The 20,235-nt window shown below is 35.2% G+C and overlaps 3 protein-coding genes and 2 non-coding genes across 7 annotated transcripts; 3 read left to right on the top strand and 2 right to left on the bottom strand.

Moving 5' to 3' along the window:
• The first annotated feature begins 388 nt into the window (after positions 1–388).
• On the top strand, positions 389–6,310 carry LOC104112866 (probable ADP-ribosylation factor GTPase-activating protein AGD6). Its single transcript, XM_009622904.4, has 3 exons — positions 389–1,409; positions 1,615–1,671; positions 5,546–6,310. The coding sequence occupies exons 1-3, from the start codon at positions 588–590 to the stop codon at positions 6,038–6,040; spliced, it is 1,374 nt and encodes a 457-aa protein (XP_009621199.1). The 5' UTR covers positions 389–587; the 3' UTR covers positions 6,041–6,310.
• A 575-nt stretch (positions 6,311–6,885) lies between these two features.
• On the bottom strand, positions 6,886–6,959 carry TRNAV-AAC (transfer RNA valine (anticodon AAC)). The gene has a single exon. It is a non-coding gene; the product is annotated as a tRNA-Val (tRNA).
• A 4,010-nt stretch (positions 6,960–10,969) lies between these two features.
• On the top strand, positions 10,970–11,041 carry TRNAH-GUG (transfer RNA histidin (anticodon GUG)). The gene has a single exon. It is a non-coding gene; the product is annotated as a tRNA-His (tRNA).
• A 104-nt stretch (positions 11,042–11,145) lies between these two features.
• On the top strand, positions 11,146–13,431 carry LOC104112867 (dolichyl-diphosphooligosaccharide--protein glycosyltransferase subunit 4A). Of its 3 annotated transcripts, none has more exons than XM_018776610.3 (2): positions 11,146–11,221; positions 13,022–13,431. In XM_018776610.3, exon 2 carries the CDS (start codon positions 13,101–13,103, stop codon positions 13,212–13,214), a length of 114 nt encoding a protein of 37 aa, XP_018632126.1. In that variant the 5' UTR covers positions 11,146–11,221; positions 13,022–13,100; the 3' UTR covers positions 13,215–13,431. The 3 variants fall into 3 exon arrangements, with proteins under 3 accessions (XP_018632126.1, XP_070051178.1, XP_009621200.1); XM_070195077.1 differs by having other exon boundaries at positions 11,210–11,221; positions 13,101–13,431; XM_009622905.4 differs by lacking the exon at positions 11,146–11,221 and adding an exon at positions 12,812–12,949 and having other exon boundaries at positions 13,101–13,431.
• Positions 13,432–13,935: 504 nt separating this feature from the next.
• LOC104112869 (uncharacterized) lies at positions 13,936–16,056 on the bottom strand. Its single transcript, XM_033660447.2, has 3 exons — positions 15,852–16,056; positions 15,578–15,588; positions 13,936–15,448 (listed from the first exon to the last, which is right to left on the bottom strand). Exons 1-3 carry the CDS (start codon positions 15,999–16,001, stop codon positions 13,936–13,938), a joined length of 1,674 nt encoding a protein of 557 aa, XP_033516338.2. The 5' UTR covers positions 16,002–16,056.
• Between the last annotated feature and the right edge of the window lie 4,179 nt (positions 16,057–20,235).

Genomic DNA, 20,235 nt, shown 5'->3' with positions numbered 1-20,235 from the left:
TACGAAAAATATCTTTCAAAATAAGTTGATTTTAGAAGTTTGGCCAAACAAGCTATTAGTGTCATTAGTCAATTGATAATCCAAATTTATATTACTTGTATTCTAAAGAGATATTAAGCGAGATACAACAACATAATGTATTTATATCTCATAACTATAATAAAATATTTATAGTTAAATATTATATAACTAATTCAACTAAATTTATCATCTTTGAAAGATACTAAAATTCAGCTACTGTTTCAATATATGCACCAATTTATTATTTTGTATATACACTAAAGCTGGTTTAAGAAAAAAAGTAGTAGTAGTATGTAGAACAAAAATAATAAATATTTCTTTTTTTTTCTCTGTCAAATGACAATTCAGTCTTATTTGTAAACCAGAGGTTTTCCACCTCATTCTTTTTCTGCCTTTGTCGGCCATCCTTCTGTTTTAACAGCTTTTCTTCATCCTCCCCCTTCACCCATGATCTGATCACTCGATCTTTCTCTTTTATCTCAAATTTTCATTTTCCGATCTCTCACACAGATCCGATATCTGAACCATTCCCAAATCGGATCCGGGTCGTCCGAACTGATACAAAAATGGCGGCATCACGTCGTCTCCGTGATCTCCAAGCCCAGCCCGGTAACAAAATCTGCGTCGATTGCTCTCAGAAGAATCCCCAATGGGCATCTGTTTCCTATGGCGTTTTCATGTGTTTGGAATGTTCCGGCAAACACCGTGGCCTAGGTGTCCATATCTCATTTGTCCGATCCGTTACAATGGACTCATGGTCCGAGATCCAGCTCAAAAAAATGGAGCTAGGCGGTAATGGTAATTTAAACAAATTCATGGCCCAATATGGAATCCGAAAAGAAACTGATATTGTTACCAAATACAATACCAAAGCTGCTTCTGTTTACCGTGATAGGATTCAATCCTTAGCTGAGGGTAAACCCTGGCAGGACCCACCTGTTGTTAAGGAGGGTCCTACACACGGTAACAATAGCAGCAGTAAGCCCAAACCTCCGTTGAGTGGCAGTAGAAATGGAAATTACGGTGGTAATTCTAATTCTGGTTGGGATAATTGGGATAGTTTTGATGACGGAGGAATTAATGGCGGGAATAATAGTAATAGTATGAGGAGAAATCAGACAGTGAGTGATTTTAGGAGTGGTGGAGGTAGTGGTGGTGGGCCTGCTAGGTCGAGGTCTACAAATGATTTTACGCGGGACCAGTATGAGGCTTCTGCTGCGAATAAGGATAATTTTTTTGCTAGGAAAATGACTGAGAATGAGTCCCGGCCGGATGGTGTTCCGCCATCTCAAGGAGGGAAGTACGTTGGATTTGGATCAAGTCCTGCTCCTAGGAATAATAATTATAATAATAATTCGCAAGGCGATGTTCTTTCAGCTGTTACTCAGGTATAAATTTGCAGTATAAGTGTAGTTTCACCTGATGTAGCATGTTACGGATCTTGTTCGATTTCACATTATGCTTAATATAGGCAATTATGATCTATCATTTGTTATAAATGATGAACCGTAACTGTGAAAAATGACACTCACTATATAGGAGTTAAACTCATTTACGTATAGCTGATGAGCTTTTGCTGCTTGATGTGTGCAGGGATTCTGTAGGTTATCTATGATCGCAGCCTCAGCGGCACAGGAGTTGGGTTCGAAGGTACTTTGAGTTGACTTTTATACTAAATTGAAAGTCCATTAATCTTCTGATTTTGTGGAGGTGTCGTCATAGTTAATCACTGCATCTCTTTTTCCCCAAGTACATGTAGTGATAAATATTCTGAAAGTGTGAGGCAGAAGACAAATGAGGTTTTCAAAGAGCTCTGACAAATAAAGGTATTGAAAGATTAAAATCAGGAAATTTGGTGCCTAAAAGTTTTCTCAAGATGGAAAATGGGGCATCTATGTCTTGTATGTAGAAACTATTTGATTTTCCGTTCACTTTCTTTTCTATTAATTTGTTTTTTTAGGTTGAGGATTACTTTTGTTCACATGCTAATGCTCATAAAGTTAGTATATGTAGAAATCCATCTGCAAGGCATGACGCTTGATGTGTGCGTCAGATTAGAGATGGCACTGCTCTTGTGTAAACACGCACAGTGCAGAATCAGGTTATAGTTGTATCTTTTAGTCGCAATCAATCAAGTTTTAAGGACAAATTAAAGATTGAATTTTGTTCTGTTTAACGGAACTAACACTAGTTGCTAGTAAATTTTAATAAATTCATTTATCTCTTGGTGCTAGTGTAGACAACACTTTCAAGTTTTAAGTGATGAAGTTGAGTGAATTGCTGGTGTTGAAATTGTGTTCGAGGGGTTTCTTGAGGTTATATGTCATAGCTGTGTTTGCGAATAATTTTTTGGTTTGCCAATTTGAAGCTGGCCAGTAGGTGCTAAGTTCACTTGTTTATGAGCTATAATAAGTTCCACTTTTCTTCACCGTTTACTAAACATAACCTATACTACTTTTAATATTGTTAAATAAGTTCTGTTAGTTCTTTTAATCTCTCTCTCTCTCTCTTTTATTTTTTGAGTCCTCTGAGTTTATTGGTATGTTTCTTTGAGGTTTGTTATATCAAGTGAAACACTCGATCAATCATTACCTTAGTTTTCTAGAATCTGTGTAGGCAGAGGCGGACCTACGTTAAGGGTTGAGTGGTCACGTGACCCCGTTAGCCTCGGCAAAAAGCCTATATATATATATATATATATATATATATATATATATATATATATATATATTTATATATATATATATATATATATGGGACCCCTTAAATATTTTAAGTGTGCCCCCATAAACAAAGAGGCAGATGGCAGAACTGGTTGCTTTGAGCACTTAAATTCCCAACTTTGCTGGTGACGCAAGTTCGAAACCCACGTTCAACTTTTTCCTCCTCCTTTCTATTTTTATTCTTTGAGTACAATGTAATTTATATTTAATAGCAAATTGCTTTATCTTTTACTTTTATCTCTCTTTTTTTTTAATTCAATTATAATTTAGTACTAATATATAATAGTCAACTTAATTAATATTTTAGTTCTTTGAATACAATGTAATTTATATTTAATAGCAAATTGCTTTATTTTTTACTTTTATCTTCTTTTTTTGAATTTATTTATAGTTTAGTACTAATACACAATAGTCAACTTAATTAATTTTATTCCTTTTCTTCCCATAGCACCCATTTTGCGAAGAAATTTCTCTTTCTCTCTCCCTCTCTCCCCCTCTCTCTCTCTCTCTCTCTCTCTATATATATATATATATATATATATATATATATATATATTTGTTCGGTTCCTTTTTTTTCTTTAGAACTTTTTTTTTAATAATACTTGGATGATAAGTTATCATAATCGTTAAGTTTTCAAAGAGTTGCACGCCGAATTTTATCGCTAGTGATTAGCATACAGTGGTGCCCTCGTCGTGCTCAAATCCTGGGTCCGCCTCTGTGTGTAGGATATGTTTAGATGCATTTTTTAGTGAAGGGAATATTTAATTTCCTTAACACCATAAAATCCATAATTTTTGTAAGTAATTTGATAGTCATTTAGAGGTCATGCATCGATGATTTGAGAATTGCTAGTAATTATATTCACAATGTCATTTTTCAATTTCTTTTTTGGATTTCATTTTCAATAAAATCTTAGCTAACTTTTTAATTTTCATGATAATTAATAGTTTAATACTACTTAACTGAAATATACCCTAACTATATAATTACTACTTCTACAACCAAATATGATGGCGAAAATTATATTGTAATTACATTATGATGTGTAATTACTTGTCTAATTACTAGGGTAGTAAGTACACCACCTAGTAATTGCATAGTGGTGTCCAAACACACTCTAGTGAAATTAAGACATGAAAGAAATATAGGTCTGATCCAGTTTTTGACTGAATAGTCTTTTAGTAGTTTGACAACCACACTTTGTAGACCTCCGGTTGAACTGATTCAAAAAGCTACAAAAAGCTTAGACATATATCTACAACTTTTTTGAAGACCATAAGATATAATTCTGTTAGTTGCTATGTTGAAAGCGGCTACAATTCATGGCATGAGCGCTGACAAGTTTTTCACTTTATGAACTAGAAATATTTTTATCAGACTCCCTCCTTTATACTTATCTTGAATTCTTTTTGGTATATTCAGTCCTTGAATGAGTACCTGAATGTCTTTTTAAGAAGAACTACTTAAATAAGCTAAGGAGGGTTCTTGAGGAAAAACGGGAAAAACCACTCTTGAGAGCTCTAGGTAATTTTGGCTTAGGAGGAATTAATCCTTCTTTGTCATTTGTTTCAAGCTTTGGAGCATCAAATTCCAAGGTTTGCACATAAGTTTTGGACTTGGAGCCATTTATTTCTTTAGGTCCTATCTGAAATATGAAACCAGACAAGATAAGTTGAGTGAAACATGCTCATGCTGTTTTACTTTGGTTTTACGAACTTTCCTGACTTTGAAACTTCATGGAGGACCTTTAAAATGTATAAGTTTAAGCCTTACTTGTAAGTCTATGAAATTTTGGGTTAATGCCTATTTGAAATCACTTAAGATTTTTCTTATTTTTAACCTCTCGACCCACACTAAGACCATACAAATTACAAGATGTCTTGGTATCTTAGATTATTAATGGACAAATATATTATATTTTGAATCTCTTGAATAAGATGAGAGTCTTGGAAATGCTTAGCCTAGCAAGTTTAGTTTAGTTTAGCTAAGAGGCATCCTTCCTGGGGGATGCCACTAGGAAAAATCGGATTTGAGATAGTCTTTCACTATAATGGAACTTAGGGGAAGCACAGATATGAAGCAACTCTTCTTGCACTATATCATAGCCAAACCTTTCCTCCACGTTATTACGAGTCTTTCTCCACCTCTCTTGTTTTTCTTCTTCTTTTGGGATAGGTTCCTCTCCTCTTGTTATAGACGTTAATGGTAAAACTTCAAAAATGTTTCTCCATGTGATATGCGTTTAGGATTCTGATTCTTGTACTGTATCCTTCTTGGAACTCCTGCCAAAAATGAAGAAATTCTCGTCTTGGGAGTTGCCTAGTATAGAAGTCCAAATAATCAGTCTCTTACCCTTTATCTTGAAATGAGAAAGAAGATAGTACAATTGAATTGTATTATTAGAAACTGAAATTTATAACCTAGTGTTTATAGAACTTAGCAATCATAGGAGAAAAGGTTGCAATGAAATATATAGTTTTCTATTATTTTATAATATTTAACTGAGTTGGGTGGGGTTGTCTTCTGCTGAAGTTCCAGGTTATTTTTGTATTTGATCCAATCACTTAAGAGTCCATAGTGATTACCCAATGCTTCATAGGGATGAGAATTTCTATCAAATGCACAATGTTTTGTTTACTGATTGTCTATATTTTAATCGAGCGATACTCTCTTTCTTTTGTACTGCGTAGTCGTGTAGTTCTTCCAGTGTTCTTTTTTGTCATATAGTCTGTATTGTAGTGTCTGGTAATCAGGGAATTTGAATGTCAAGTATAATGCTTGTGTAATCCTACTCTTACAGGTGAAAGAGGGTGGTTATGATAACAAGGTGAATGAAACAGTCAATGTTGTCGCGACGAAAACAACCGAAATTGGACAAAAGGGCTGGGGTATCATGAAGGGAGTCTTGGCTTTAGCTTCACAGAAGGTTGAGGAATATGCCGAGGGGGGTCCGAACGGGAAGGACAATAGCTGGCAACGAAACGAAAATGGACAAAACGGCTATTATCAGGAATTCAGTAAGGAGTCTAAAGGATGGAATTCTTCTGGAGGAGCGCAATCATCTGGTAGGCATTCCAGTTCTGTCAGCTCTGGGTCCTGGGATGATTGGGATAGTAAAGACAACAGGAAACAAACTTCTACCAAAGGGGCGACATCCAGTAATGACGATGGCTGGGCTGGTTGGGACGATGGTAAGGATGATGGATATGATAATTTCCAAAGTGCATCCAATAATAAACATGTTGGTCATGGTGGAAAATCAGAGTCCAAATGGACCGATGGAGGTTTCCTCTAAGAGTAGCAGATGTCACTTCTAGTAATTCTTTTCCCTTCCAAATAGATGTCATCCAGATTAACTGTTGGAAGGGTTTGTGAAGAAAATAGTATATGTATGTCATTATAAAAGGGGTTTGTTAATTGCCTGTCATGTAAAAGAAAATAGGAAATGCAGGAAACATAAGAGACTGTCACGAAGATGATTGTTTTTGAGGTTAATTTTTTTAGTTACTTTTGGATTTGTAATGACCATAGTTGTATTATTATTTCTGCATTCTGGTTCTGTCAATTGGAGATTGTCTTTAATAGCATACTATTTCTTTGTGTTGAACCAGAAAGTAAAGCAAGTAAATTGTTCTAGTCCTTATTTGAAATCAAAGGAGTTTGTGCCTGTGACTTTTGGTACCCCCTCATTTTCCATTTGCCACTTAAATCTTCTCGAGCCTTTTCTTTAGTAGTGTGACATTAAAAATGGAGAAGAAAAGGGACCCCTATTTATTGACTAGAATCAGGAATTAAGAGTTTGATTCTCCAATTATTCACTTCTACATATGTAGAGAAGGCATCAGCGTGGTACTTTTTTTGAAGAAAAAAACAAGTCGAAGTGAGAATATATTGCATATTTCACAAAATTAAATGAAGAACTCACTCAAATACTTCAAAAGGGAGAATTGATAGCAAAACGTGGCCAACATCTAGGAAGCTTCTGGTTTCGATTATTAAGATCCAATTAAAACGTTGAGCTGTTTGGTGTTGATTCAGACTTCGTAATTGACAAAATGTAGGCGTGCATATTGTCTATAGAGTTTTTTCTTGTTTGAAAGATAATTTTAGAAAAATGAATGGATGAGGGAAGAAAAAGAGTGGCGTCGCCCGGACTCGAACCGGAGACCTTCAGTGTGTTAGACTGACGTGATAACCAACTACACCACGACACCTTTGATGATCCACTATACGTCTCTACCTTATTATTAGAATTATAGACTGTCTTAAGCTCGAGCATTTGGTACATAGGAATATAGGATAAATAAGGTATGATTGTTTGTTATCGGATTTCATAAGTAATAAAGGGATTTAAAGATCTTATCGGAATTTTGTCAAGTTTAACAAATAGTTAATCACATTAACATTTACTCCCAAGATTTCCTAGACAAATCTTATTCTTTGCAAAGTTTATTAACTCAATTATTGAACTAGCAAAGCTGTATAAGAAGAGTTTGTCATATAAATGTGTCACGATCCGGAATTCCCACCGTCGGGACCGTGATGGCGCCTAACATTTCACTTGCTAGGCAAGCCAACGTTAGAGAATCATTAAACCAAATCCTTATTTCCATTCAGTCAATAACAATAATTAGCTAAGATGAAATATAATAAGTGCAGAATAATATAAAAACTGCCTTAATTACTATCACCCGGATCTGAAGTCACAATTCACGAGCATTTTAGAATTTACTACAAGTAATAGTCTGAGAGAAATACAACTGTTTGAATGAAAGAAACAGTAAAACAGAAATGATAGACGAGGACTTCAAGGTCTGTGAACGCCGACAGATCTACCTTGAGTCTTCGGATAGCGGGCCCAACAACTAAAATCTCAATCAACCCGAGTCGGTATCAAAATCTGCACAGAAAGTGCAGTATCAGTACAACCGACCCTATGTACTGGTAAGTGTCGAGCCTAACCTCGACGAAGTAGTGACGAGACTAAGGCAAGGCACCTACAAATCAACTTGTACAGTTTAACAATGTATACACAAATAACAGTAATAAAGAATTAGACAGGAGATATCGGGAGGGGAAAATATGCTGGGGGGAAATACGAGATAAAGAACTATAACAGAATGATAACTGGAACAACCAGTATATTATGAATCAACAGGAAAACGAATACAGTAAAGGAAAAATGCACGACATCACCCTTCGTGCTTTTACTCTCAACCTCACCATAAAAATTAATAGAAACGGCACGACATCACCCTTCGTGCATTAACTCTCATATCATGGCACGACATCACCCTTCGTGCATTAACACTCATAATATGGAACGACATCACCCTTCGTGCATTAACACTCACAATATGGCACGGCATCACCCTTCGTGCATTAACACTCCCCCTTACCATAATGCAATACATAAATAACAACATGGAGATAGAATAACAAGTACAAGCCTTATTTCAACATTTGGTTCCACAAATATCAATCTCAACTTTGAAATAATTTCTCAATTATCACCAGAAAATTTGTAAACATGATAAGAACGATCAATTTAACAACACTAGTATAAACACATCGCAATTAGCCATAGGAAAAAGACAATACAAGAAAAATATGAGAAACAGGGAAAACAGGTAAATTAGCGGCGCATAAGTATTCGTCACCTCACATATACGCCGCTCACATGAATTTCACATAACAAATAGTCTGGGGTTCCTAATTCCCTCAAGTCAGGGTTAGACACAACACCTACCTTGCTCTGAAGACCACTTAAGTCTCAATCACAGCTTTTCCTCTAGAATTCACCACCAAACCACTTGTATCTATTCAAAAATGACTCAATAATATCAAATATTGCTAAAGGAATCAATTATATTGCATAAATTAAATTTCCCAAAAATTTCTCCAAAAGTCAAAAAAATGACCCCGGGCCCGCTTGGTCAAAACCCGAGGTTCGGACCAAAATCCATTTACCCCTTCACCCCCGAGCCCGAATATATAATTGATTTTGGAATCCGACCTCAAATTGAGGTCTAAATCCCCAAATTTTCGAAATCCCTAGTTTCTACCCTAACCCCTAATTCTACCATGAAAACTCTAGATTTTAGGTTAAAAATTCATGAAATGTAATAGGTAATTGAAAGAAAATGGTTTAGAATCACTTACCAACACTTTTGGGAAGAAAATAACTCTTGAAAATTGCCTCTAGCCCGTTTGCTTTGTGAAAAGTTGGAAAAATGGCTTAATCCCGTGTTGGATTATGTTTTAAATGCTGGGCGACAGTGTTCATCGCGTTCGCGAGAACACTGTCGCGTTCGCGAGAACACTGTCGCATTCGCGAAGAGTATAGGCTGCCAAGCCTTCGCGTTCGCGAGACATTTTTCGCGTTCGCGATGAAGGAAAGACTGACCCCCTCAGTGCCTAACACTACACGTTCGCGGAGGGTAACGTCCTCATCGCTTCGCGTTCGCGAAAAAAAAATTCCAGCCCGACCAGCTTACCCTTCGCGTTCACGAGAGAGCCTTCGCGAACGCGAAGAAGGACATACCTGAACACCTGTTGTAGCAAAATACGAGATTTTTTTAAGTCCAAAACATCCCGTAGCCTATCCGAAACTCACCGAGCCTTCGGGGCTCCAAACCAACACATGCACACAAGTCTAAAAACATCATACGAACTTGCTCGCGTGATCAAATCGCCAAAATAACACCTAAAACTACGAATTTAGCACCAAATCAAATAAAATTCTCAAGAACACTTTAAAATTTCTATTTTTTCAACCGGACGTCCGAATCACGTCAAACCAACTCCGTTTCTCACTAAATTTTACAGATAAGTCACAACTATTATATTGGACCTATACCGGACTCCGGAACCAAAATACGGACCTGGTATCAAAAATGCCAAATATTAACCAATTCTTAAAACAAATAATTTTCAAACTTTTAATTTTTATCAAAAATTCATAACTCGAGTTAGGGACCTCCGAATTCGATTTTGTGCATACGCCCAAGTCCCATAATTCGATACGGGCCCACCGGGACCGTCAAAATACGGATCCGGACCTGTTTACCAAAAATATTGACCGAAATCAACTAAAATCAACTTTTAAGGCAAAAATTCTTATTTTCATCAATTTTCAACATAAAGGTTTTTTGGAAACACGCCCGGACTGCGCACGCAAATCGAAAAAGGTAAAAATAAGATTTTTAAGGCTTAAGAGCGCATAATCGAGTTCTAAAACATAAGATGACCTTTTGGGTCATCACAAAATATAACAAACAAAAAAGCAGGGAAAATGCACAAATGGTTTAGAGCCAAAAAGAACACTAGAAAAGGAAGAAATGGATACAAGTTTAAAAACGAAATGAAACCAAAATCAAAGTAGTACACATTCGGTTGATTTTCGTTAGATATTAAGGTAAATCAAGAGTTGGATAAGGGAAAGTTTTCTTCTTAGAAGTGGTTTATCTTGAACAAGTGTTTCTCAAGAAAATTTTTGCATGCTATTTAGTAACTAATAACTTGCTGATCAACGTTTGTTTTTCTGCTCTTTCTAAATTTTGTCATTGAACATGTCTATACAATTTGGTATGGAATTTCGGAAATTTTTGAATTTCTTTCATCTAACATGCTTCTTACCTTCCATAAGATTAAGCAATGCTTAAAAAGTATAACAACGTAAACGGGCTTGCTGAAATATGGGGAAAAAACAAGCAAAAGAAGAATATGATATAGAATCATATTCACGTTTCATGACTAATATAATTGATAGAACTTAGAGAATCAGCGAAAAATAGATTATACAAGTGTCGGAAAGACATATAATTTTACTTTTTCTAGCAAGTATACATAGATTATACATTATTTATACATAGTTGTACATTTATTATTCATGAATTATGCATTTATTAATTATTAAATATTAATCAACTATTTTTAGTTTAAGAGATTAGGTGAGCTGCAATTCGGGTTAATTCTTCTATATATTATGATGTATTATATATTTGGTACCTTGTATTCCTTTTTAGTATAATTTTATGGTATAATCGACTGCCTCGACTAATCCAAAATCGCGTTATGTGAAACCAGTTAAAATGGAAATCACTCCCTATCAGGAGCTTTTGCATCCTTAGAGCTTGAATTGGAGACTTTTGGTTACAGGGTGGAGACTATTTCTTACTGTTACAGATACATATAAAATTATTCAAATTGAAATGAACGTCTTGTGGCTGTAGTTTAGTGGTAAGAATTCCACGTTGTGGCCGTGGAGACCTGGGCTCGAATCCCAGCAGCCACATTATACTTATTTTCTACCCTTTTTCTCCCGACTCATTTGAAAATTACTCCTAAAACGACGCCGTTATACCCTACCAGCACGCACATTACATGTAAAAGCCACTTAGCAGAGGAGCACGAAGGACGAGAATCGGAGATTTTCGCCATTGCCTTCTGAAGAAATTTGGTGCTTCTTATCAGTGTAAGTTTCTCAAAATTTCACCTTTCCTTCATTATAAATTCGGGCCTTTTCTTCTTAATTCTATCTCTTTTTTGGCGATCTGCTCCATAATTTTGCTAATAAGTGAACCTGATTTCTTTGTTTTGTTGTTCTTTTATTTATGTTTTCTCTAGTTGCCTATGTCATTTTTTTTGGTATGATGTGGATGATCAAAGGAGTAGTTCGTGTTATTTAAATTTACGTAATTTTGATAGGAAACTGTTGTCTCCATTAATTGCTTGATCTGCTGTTTACTGTGGTTTGACCTGTTATGTTAGAACGGGTTATAAAAAGCTTATGCCTTATGGTTACTCCGAAATCGAGAAGGAGTGTTCTTAGCCAACTCCAATTTTGATTCGTAAAGATTGTACTCTTTTGGAGACAAGTTCCCGTCGTGTGATTTTAGGTGTATCTCGTTCCCTTTTAGCACTTATAATCACAATGGATTGCATCTATTGACTGGTGCATTTGAAGGTGTACGTAGAACATGTTCAAATAAGCTTAAGCGACCTTCTCTCAGTTCTTATCATGTGAACTTCCTGTAGCCTTTATCTAGTGTGATGTTTCTTAACTTGTCCAATTTTTTAAGATCACACATCCATTTTGACTGTCATCTCGTGGAAATGTTGGTGTTTAGAGCTCAATATTCAATCCCTTATAACATTTAGTAGTCTTAGTTCACAACCACTGTATAAAACATTCCTTTCACTTTGTTCAGCCTCTTCATATTGCTATGCACTATTCTAGAATTCATCCTTACTAACCTATTTCAATTCTATATGCTACTTCCTCTATTATGCCCTTATACTATAATATTGAGCTATGAATCGCCTGCACATAAGTAACATAGTTTCATCCAATCATGAAATTGAGTGAGTCAAAGTTTTCTCTTTTTTTATGTAACATATTTGTCAAACAAATATGTGATGCTACATATCAAGATACAGATATTTGGTACATTTGTATATTTCTTATCATGTAACTTCTCTTGTTAACTATATTACCGTTTACTTTCATTATTGCAGACATTATAACGCTGGTTTTATGAAATTTTATATTTTGACATAGTTTGCAATGTGTTTTGAGTGAATCTATATTTTACCTAATCCAGCTGATCTAAATATTTGAACTTGTCATTGAGATAAAAACGTTGAGACCTGTCACTGCTTGCATCTTAATCATTAAATAGGTATCATTTTGACATTCATGGTTGCACTTACAGATTTGAGTGCTAGGCTTGCAGTGGCTGAGAACTCTTTAGAATGCTAAGATCGAAAAGAGTAGTGTAAGGATAAATAAACTTAACGACACACTTTTTTACGGTTATGTCATATAAAGATCATTTGTATGCATGCTTATTCTTTTCCTTTTTCTTTCTGGTGTTTAAGTTATTATTATCCCGTGTATTTTCAGGAACAGAAAATGGAACATGAGTCATCTTGTGTTAGTTGACTTATCATTGAGATAAAACTTTGAGACCTGTCACTGCTTGCATCGTAGTCGTTAAATAGGTAGCATTTGGAATTCATGACTGCACTCATAAATTTGAATGCTAGGCTTGCAGTGGTTCAGAACTTTAGAAGGCTAAGCCGTTAAGGCCAAAAGCAGCAGTCTAAAGGAAAAGAAACGTAGCAACACAGTTTTTACTGTTGTGCGGTATAAGCATCAGTAGAAATGCAGTATGACATGAGTAGACTGTGTTGTTGTCTGGTGTGTATACATTCTTTCTTTTTCTTTTTCGTTTCTTTTTGATGTTTAAAGTATTATTGTCCATGTATTCAGGAACATAAAGTGGAATATGAGTCATCTTATGCTAGTTGAGGTCTCAAATATTGGTTAATTTTTGCACGAATTGTTACAGATGATGGACGACCAGGACCTGGGCTTCTTCGCCAACTTTCTTGGTATCTTTATATTTGTGCTAGTGATTGCTTACCATTATGTGATGGCGGACCCAAAATATGAAGGCAATTGAAAGTTCATAGATCTACTCCTTCACTGATAGTAATTTTCAGTTATTCTATATATTAGATGAATGAATTTTGATGTGCCAAAAACATTTTCTCCTGAACATCGAGTTGTATTTGGAAGCAGGTTGCTTAGATAATTTATCTAAGACTATTGATTAATCATGCAATATTTCGTACATGAAAGTTTATCAATTGCGTAAAGGGGGTCGAAGTTCTTCTTTGTATTGCTTTCATAAGATATTTCTGAAGTGTTTGTTTAACTCTACTTTTTTCTTTTTTCGTTTGAGGATGTTCAAAAGTAATTATGGGTCTACTTCTACTTTCCGAAAACTTGAATTCTAGAAGTCTTTTATTTAAGGGGGAAACATATAGAAAAGTGGCTTTCTTCTGCATAACTTTCAAAGTTGAGTCAATATAGAGTTAGGCTGATGTACTTCCTTTGTTCAGATTTATCAGTTTGTTTAGCTTGAGAAGATTGAAAATAGGGAGGAAAATATAAGTTTTAGGCTCAAAGATTTCAGAACTAAGGTCTTTTTCTTGTATCTGCTGTGATTTGGTTGAGAAAATTACTGTTACTAATATTAATGTTGTTGGAATATTATGGAGAAGGGTAGAGGAATGGACCCATTATCTATCGAGTTTTGAACCGTCACTAGTCTCGAGGATTTCTCGGTTATCAAAATAAAAAATAGATAAATAATGTGGGAATATTATTGCAAAATTTCGTTAATGAAAAGGGTTGCCTAATGGATCTTCCCAGTTCACCAATTCTTTCATACCCTCCTCTATATCTTTTACTTCGCTCATCAAACATCTCATACAAAATCCTATGGAACACCAACAAAGAACCGTCTTTCTTGTAAGCTCTTCATTGCCTTCAATGGACGTCGTCTTATCAGCAACCTCCTTTGAGTGTTCAAGAAAATAACTTAAAGTTTTCTGTTCCTTATCACTCATAGAAGAAGTTGTATACTCACATTGTGACTTTCCCTCCTCAAGGTCATAACAGATCTGCTCTTCTGGCTGATCTTGGGAAGCTCTTAAAAGTCTGATTGAAATGGTTTTCCCGATATAGCTCATTGAAGAGCTTAGAGCTTCCTTGATAATCTCTATGTCCCTGTTAATGTGTTCTTGAATATCCTTTCTATCATCATCACGGCTATGTAATGTTTGTGAGAGGGATTCTATACTGTTGGCCATGAAATACAGTAGGTGCATGACGTTTGATAGAGATTTATGGAGCTTTTGGTAGCAAGAAGCAGGAAAAGGCGTAAACCAGAAACCAGGTTCCAACTCTGCATCTACTATGAACTTTCGCAAGTCCTCTACTTGAGAATTCAGATGCCTTTGCTTCTCTATAAAGTCATTCTGCCCTGAATCCAGGACAATTTGTTTAGTGCAAACTTTTAGTGTTTCCAAACACAGATAAAGATGATTTTTTGCAAGAGTAGCTACTCTTGTAGGTTGAAAAACAAGCTCGATGATAACAAAACATGATAATCCAATCAAGGCCTCGGTGAGTCTAGCGATGGCAAATTCACTTGGGGGACCATAACCCATTCTGCCCAAAATTAGTAATGCTCCAATGACTGCTGCATCTCCTCCTGCTGTAGAGTACATCTTACTGTGCCTCAGAATTGAGGTAAAAATAATCCAAGGGATCAGGGCTATGAACCTTAGTTTTGCAAAATTTTGAAAAACACTGCAGCCTAGTATCCCGTAGACTGATCCTAGAGCTGTTCCTTGTGTTCGAGCATTTGCAACTGTAAAAATTGCTAGTTTTCCTGTTTCAAAGCTGATTGCTAAGGTAAGGCCTGACCAGTATCTATTTTCTCTATTAAATAGCAGACCAAGTAGCACAGCCAGACCTAAAGAAATTGAACACTTGCATGTGAATACCAGTCTTTTGCTCATGGCCGTAATCCAATTGTTGCAGACTTGTCTAGAGCTAGCTCCATTACTTCCTTGTAAATCTTTGTATCCTTTAGTTATAGGTTTACTCATGGTTAAATGATTTATGCACATTTTGATACAAGACAAGAAGAAAAGTGCTGGTTGATCTAGGTTCGTCGGGAAAATTGGCTCAGGGGACAAGCTGGAAAACATACTCTCAAACTCTTCTTCTGTTTCTGGAGCTACCATTGAATGGGATGGCAAAAAGCACCTAGCTTGCTCCAGTTTTAGAGCAAGCAACTGTAGCACACGATGTGAGGCGCTTATCAGCTCTTCATCTATCATTCTAGTTAGAAAACAAGGACAAGAAGTTAAAGCCATTTCCATTCCCTTCATTGGACTTTCTATATCATGCAAACCATGTCCTGGGTCTGTGAAGCAGGGACTTAAGAATCTTAGCCAAGGTTTCTCCTACTGTAAACTCTCCTGTTCAGATGAAAGTGGGTGTTTATGTAATTGAACAAACACTGAAGGGGCTAACATTCACTCAACCAAGATATTATATTTTGAAGGGTTTATAGTAGTGAACAGTTTACACTATCGGTGTATTTCAACTGTTATAGTAGGTTATAATCTACTTTATTTTCCGGGTTATAGATCATGTATGTGATAAGTAGTTGTATGTAACTTAACCATTTTGTGTAAAAACATTATGAAATTAAACTCTTTTTTGCGAACCACAATCTTACCTCCAAGAGTTTGATACTCTCAAGAATCTTGGATCCTGTTTCAGAGATGGGCTTGGCTTGAGATACTAGCTCTATAGCTATCTGCTCATCTCGACTATGGACGGCTTTGAGATAGAGATTTATTCTCTCCGAAGCGTTTTCAGCATACATATGGTATAGTTTCCTCAGCTGTTAGCAATACAAGATATTAGCAATTGAATCTTTATTTTCTCTGATTGCTATCTAATGAAACTGTCTCATGATACAACAAACTAATTTAGTCTTTTCATTACCAGATTATAAGTTGCATTAAATAGATTCCAAAATACATAACTATTCTTAGTAATGTATTATAGGGCAGACTTATGGTCTAGGGTACTAGAGTAACGTTAGAAATTCCTAATGGGAGAAAGATTCAAGCGCTCAAATATAATTTAACATGTTGTAGTAGGTTACCTATCTTATTTTCCATGTAGCTAGTTTCACTTATTATGGGTTGTTCTTGCAGTTATTTTTAGGTGAAGTAATAGTGTAAACATTCTTTTTTTCACTGCAAGTTATATATAAGTTAAAAACTCATTAGAAAATTCTAAATTAAGCTGAATAGTTAATAATCGCATCCCTTAACGGAGCTAAATAGGTAGTACTTTCTATTTCAGGGGTATGCTATACGGGGAATAAAAAATCACCGCATCCCTTAATACAAGTAGACGACGATGATATTTTGTTTCTTCTGTTTCTTGTCTATGGACATTCAAAGAAAAGATGTTGCACTGTTTCATTCTCCTTGTCACGTAAGGGGCATAGTTGATCAGGAATGATACCCCATTTTGCCAATTTTGTAGATAGCCTATTAAGAAATGCTAGTCTCGTAATAAAAGTCCACTTTGGCAATTCCTGATTATTGCATACTAGCTTTCTCCATGCCACCTTCTGAAATCACCTTGCATATCTTTATAGATTTGTCTAATTGAGAATCTTTCCACATGGTAAACATCTTTTTCAGTGTATCCAGCAGCCTCAAAGTAGTGCTAAGCCTTTAAAACTTTTTTTGCATGATCCAGGAAGCATTCTTTGGTTCTGTGCCCCATACATTTTTTCCTTTTATGTAGTATGCGTGTACCCATATCGCCCATAGTTTCTCCTTCTTTGTGCAGATGTTCCATAAGAGCTTACATATTGTTGATTTATTCCACATTTCTACATCAATGAAGTTAACGCCCCCTGTTACCTTAGGTGCACAAAGCTTTTCCCAGGCAATTAATGCTTTTTATTAGGTTCAGCAACCCTTGTCCACAAGAATATTCTACATATAGCCTCAATGAACTATATTATTTTCTTTGGTAAGATGAAACTTGAGCCAGAAGGTTTGGACAGCAAATAGGACACTTTTCACTAGCATAACTCTTCCTGCATAGGATAGGTACTTAGTAGTCCAGTTCTAAACTCTTCCTAGCATCTTGTCGATCAATGGTTCACATTGAACAGTTGTTAGTCTCTTTGTGCTTAGAGAAACTCCCAGATATCTAAAGGGTAGATCACCTTTAGAGTAACCAAGTAGTTCCATGATTTGTTTCTGGACCTGACAACTAACTCCACCAAAGTAGACATTGCTTTTGTTTGGATTTGCTACTCCGCCTGAGGCTGCAGAAAAGGTTTGGAACTAATTGTAGAGTATACTTACAGACTGGAGGTCTCTTTTGCAAAATAATAGCAGATCATCAGCAAATCCTAGTTGCACCAGGTTGATTTTTGCACATTTAGGATGAAATTTGAAGCTCTTGTTCTCCTTCAAAGGCTTTAGTAACCTACTCAAGTATTCCATAGCCATTACAAATAGAAATAGGGATCGGGGATCTCCCTGTTTCAATCCTTTCTTTGCCTCAACGGGTGATGTTGGCTTGCCATTGATAAGGATTGAATATGAAACTAAACATACACGTGTCATTATCCATTTGACAAATATCTTAGGAAATCCCAGCAGCTTCATCACTTGCTCAATGAAAACCCATTCAACAGAATCATAAGCCTTATAATGGTTATAAATTTTGACGGTTTTTTGTATAAGGACCTAAAAACAGCTAGTTTTGTACGCGCTCACTCGACATAGTTTGTCCAAAACATCCTAGATTGACATAATTCTTTCTATTTATAATTCATCAGATTTTAATTACTAGTTTAATCACTTCTCTTAATTTCATAATTATGGCCTATATATAATTTAAAAAATTAAATTTTGACTACTATTATTATTATTTTTGCGAGTATCATAGTATTTTTGACGTCCTTTTTGCAGCTATACTAGTCAATAATAAAGTAAATATTAAAAAATTGTAATGCATGATAACATAATAGGTTTTCTCTGATAACATTTTCACAGTTAAATGACAATCAAAAAAAAAAAAACTTGGCTCTCTCTATTACAAAGCTGATTCGCTAAATGTAGATCTATATGTAAAAGTAGAAATAAAGTGTTATTTCTATATGATATTATTTATTTTTAGTATGTTTTTAAAAAATGATATATTAGTATATTTAAATTTTTACATTTTAAAATTCTCGTATCACCCTTAGTGGTATAGCAATTTAAAAAATATAATAATCAAAAAGTGCTGGACATTTTTATTGATAAATAGTTGTACAGCCAAGGAATAGGGGCAAGCCTAAGCTCCTTCAAACGATAATTTTGATATGTACCAAAAGTATTTTTTTTCCCTCAAAATTTGTGTTTGCCTACCCCTTTAACATAGAACAAACTCCGTTACATTATATTAGCAGTGGCGGATTTAGCCTTCTGGTACCGGATTCAATCAAATCCATAACTCTCGACGTAGAGCATAAATTTATGTGTAGAACTTATTTAAAATTATAATAATTAGTAGATATGAACCCACAATTATAAAAAAAAATATGTTTAATAATAAAAACCTTAAAAGTTGAACTCATGGAGTTTAAATCTCATATATATATATATATATATATACACACTAAAGTTCGGACCCAGTTCTCAAAACAAAAACCTGTTGTTATAATCAAAGTCTGTGGCTACAACAATTTATAACTCGCTGTATGTTATAAGGATTTCATCAGATTCACGAATCTAAATTTTGTTTTCCAATTTGCAATATCTGTAAGCGCAGCAATCACCACGGCGCAAAATAGCAGTGCCAGGAGAAGACCTAACATACTGATTTACCGGAACGCCGGCACCGGTAGATCAACAATTTCGTTATACTTTACAATCAAACCTCAGGATAAATTAGTACTGAGTTCGAACTAATGGTGAAATTTAAGAAGACCTTGAACTAATTTTACTATCATAGAGATTTTTTAATTACCTTAAAGTAACGTGATTGTGTAGATATATTTTCACACTGTATACAGAGGCGAAGTCATAATTTTAAGCTTATGGGTTCGTGATTATAATCATTTTAAGTTATTGGGTTCTAAATTAATAATTTGTACATATTTAATAAAATTTTTAAAATAAATACATAATTTAAACCAAAACTACTAGATTTGGCCGAACCCATAGCCGAAGCCGTGGCTCCGCGTGTAACTGTATGCACATAGTACTGTTAAGTCATGTAAAAAATTAGCCAAATACTGTAACTATCTATAATACGTGAGATTAGTTACTTAAAAAATAAGGTAAGTAGCTTATAACAACATGTTAAAAACGGGTAAATAGTCCCTTTTAGGCCGACTATTAAAGTTTGATCACCTTTTTAACTGTACTGGCAAAGTAGTCACTCAAAAATGCCCACATAAGAACTCTAACAATTGGTGCTGGATTTCACACATTCTATAAGTGAAAACTCCCACATAATATTCTAGAGTTGCAAAAACTCAAAAACTCTATACAGGTGTAATCCCAAATACACAGTCTTAGACTTCATAGCTTTTAATTATAAAATTTTAGCACACAGTACTGGAGTTCAAAACCTTCGTAGGTTCAAACACCAGCAATGGATACTGGGATTAAACCTTTATAGGTTCAAACCCCACCAACGATTACCGGGTTCAAACCTTTATAGGTTCAAACCCCAAAACGATTATTGGGGTTTGAATCCTTCTCACATTGTTTCACTCAAAGATAACTTGTTTTAAACTCCATGACGCAATCATGGAGTTCTTAGTTCCACAAGTTGAAACTATAGGATATTATCCTTGAGTTTATAAGAGGTACCATAGGTAAAACAATCCTTTTAGATTCAAATCGTAGAAATAATTAATGGTTTCAAACCTTTATAGGTTCAAATCCCAACAACAATTATAAGGTTTGAATCCTCTTCACTTCACCCATGAAGGTTTAAACACAATTATTTTGAAATACTCCAGAAACCATTCCCGGACTACTAACTCCACTACCGAGTGCTGGAGTTGTGTTCCGTATTTTAGTTGG

The sequence above is a fragment of the Nicotiana tomentosiformis genome, chromosome 2 (assembly GCF_000390325.3).
Source record: "Nicotiana tomentosiformis chromosome 2, ASM39032v3, whole genome shotgun sequence".
Taxonomy (NCBI): Eukaryota; Viridiplantae; Streptophyta; class Magnoliopsida; order Solanales; family Solanaceae; genus Nicotiana; species Nicotiana tomentosiformis.
This window is presented reverse-complemented; position numbering and strand designations above follow the sequence as displayed.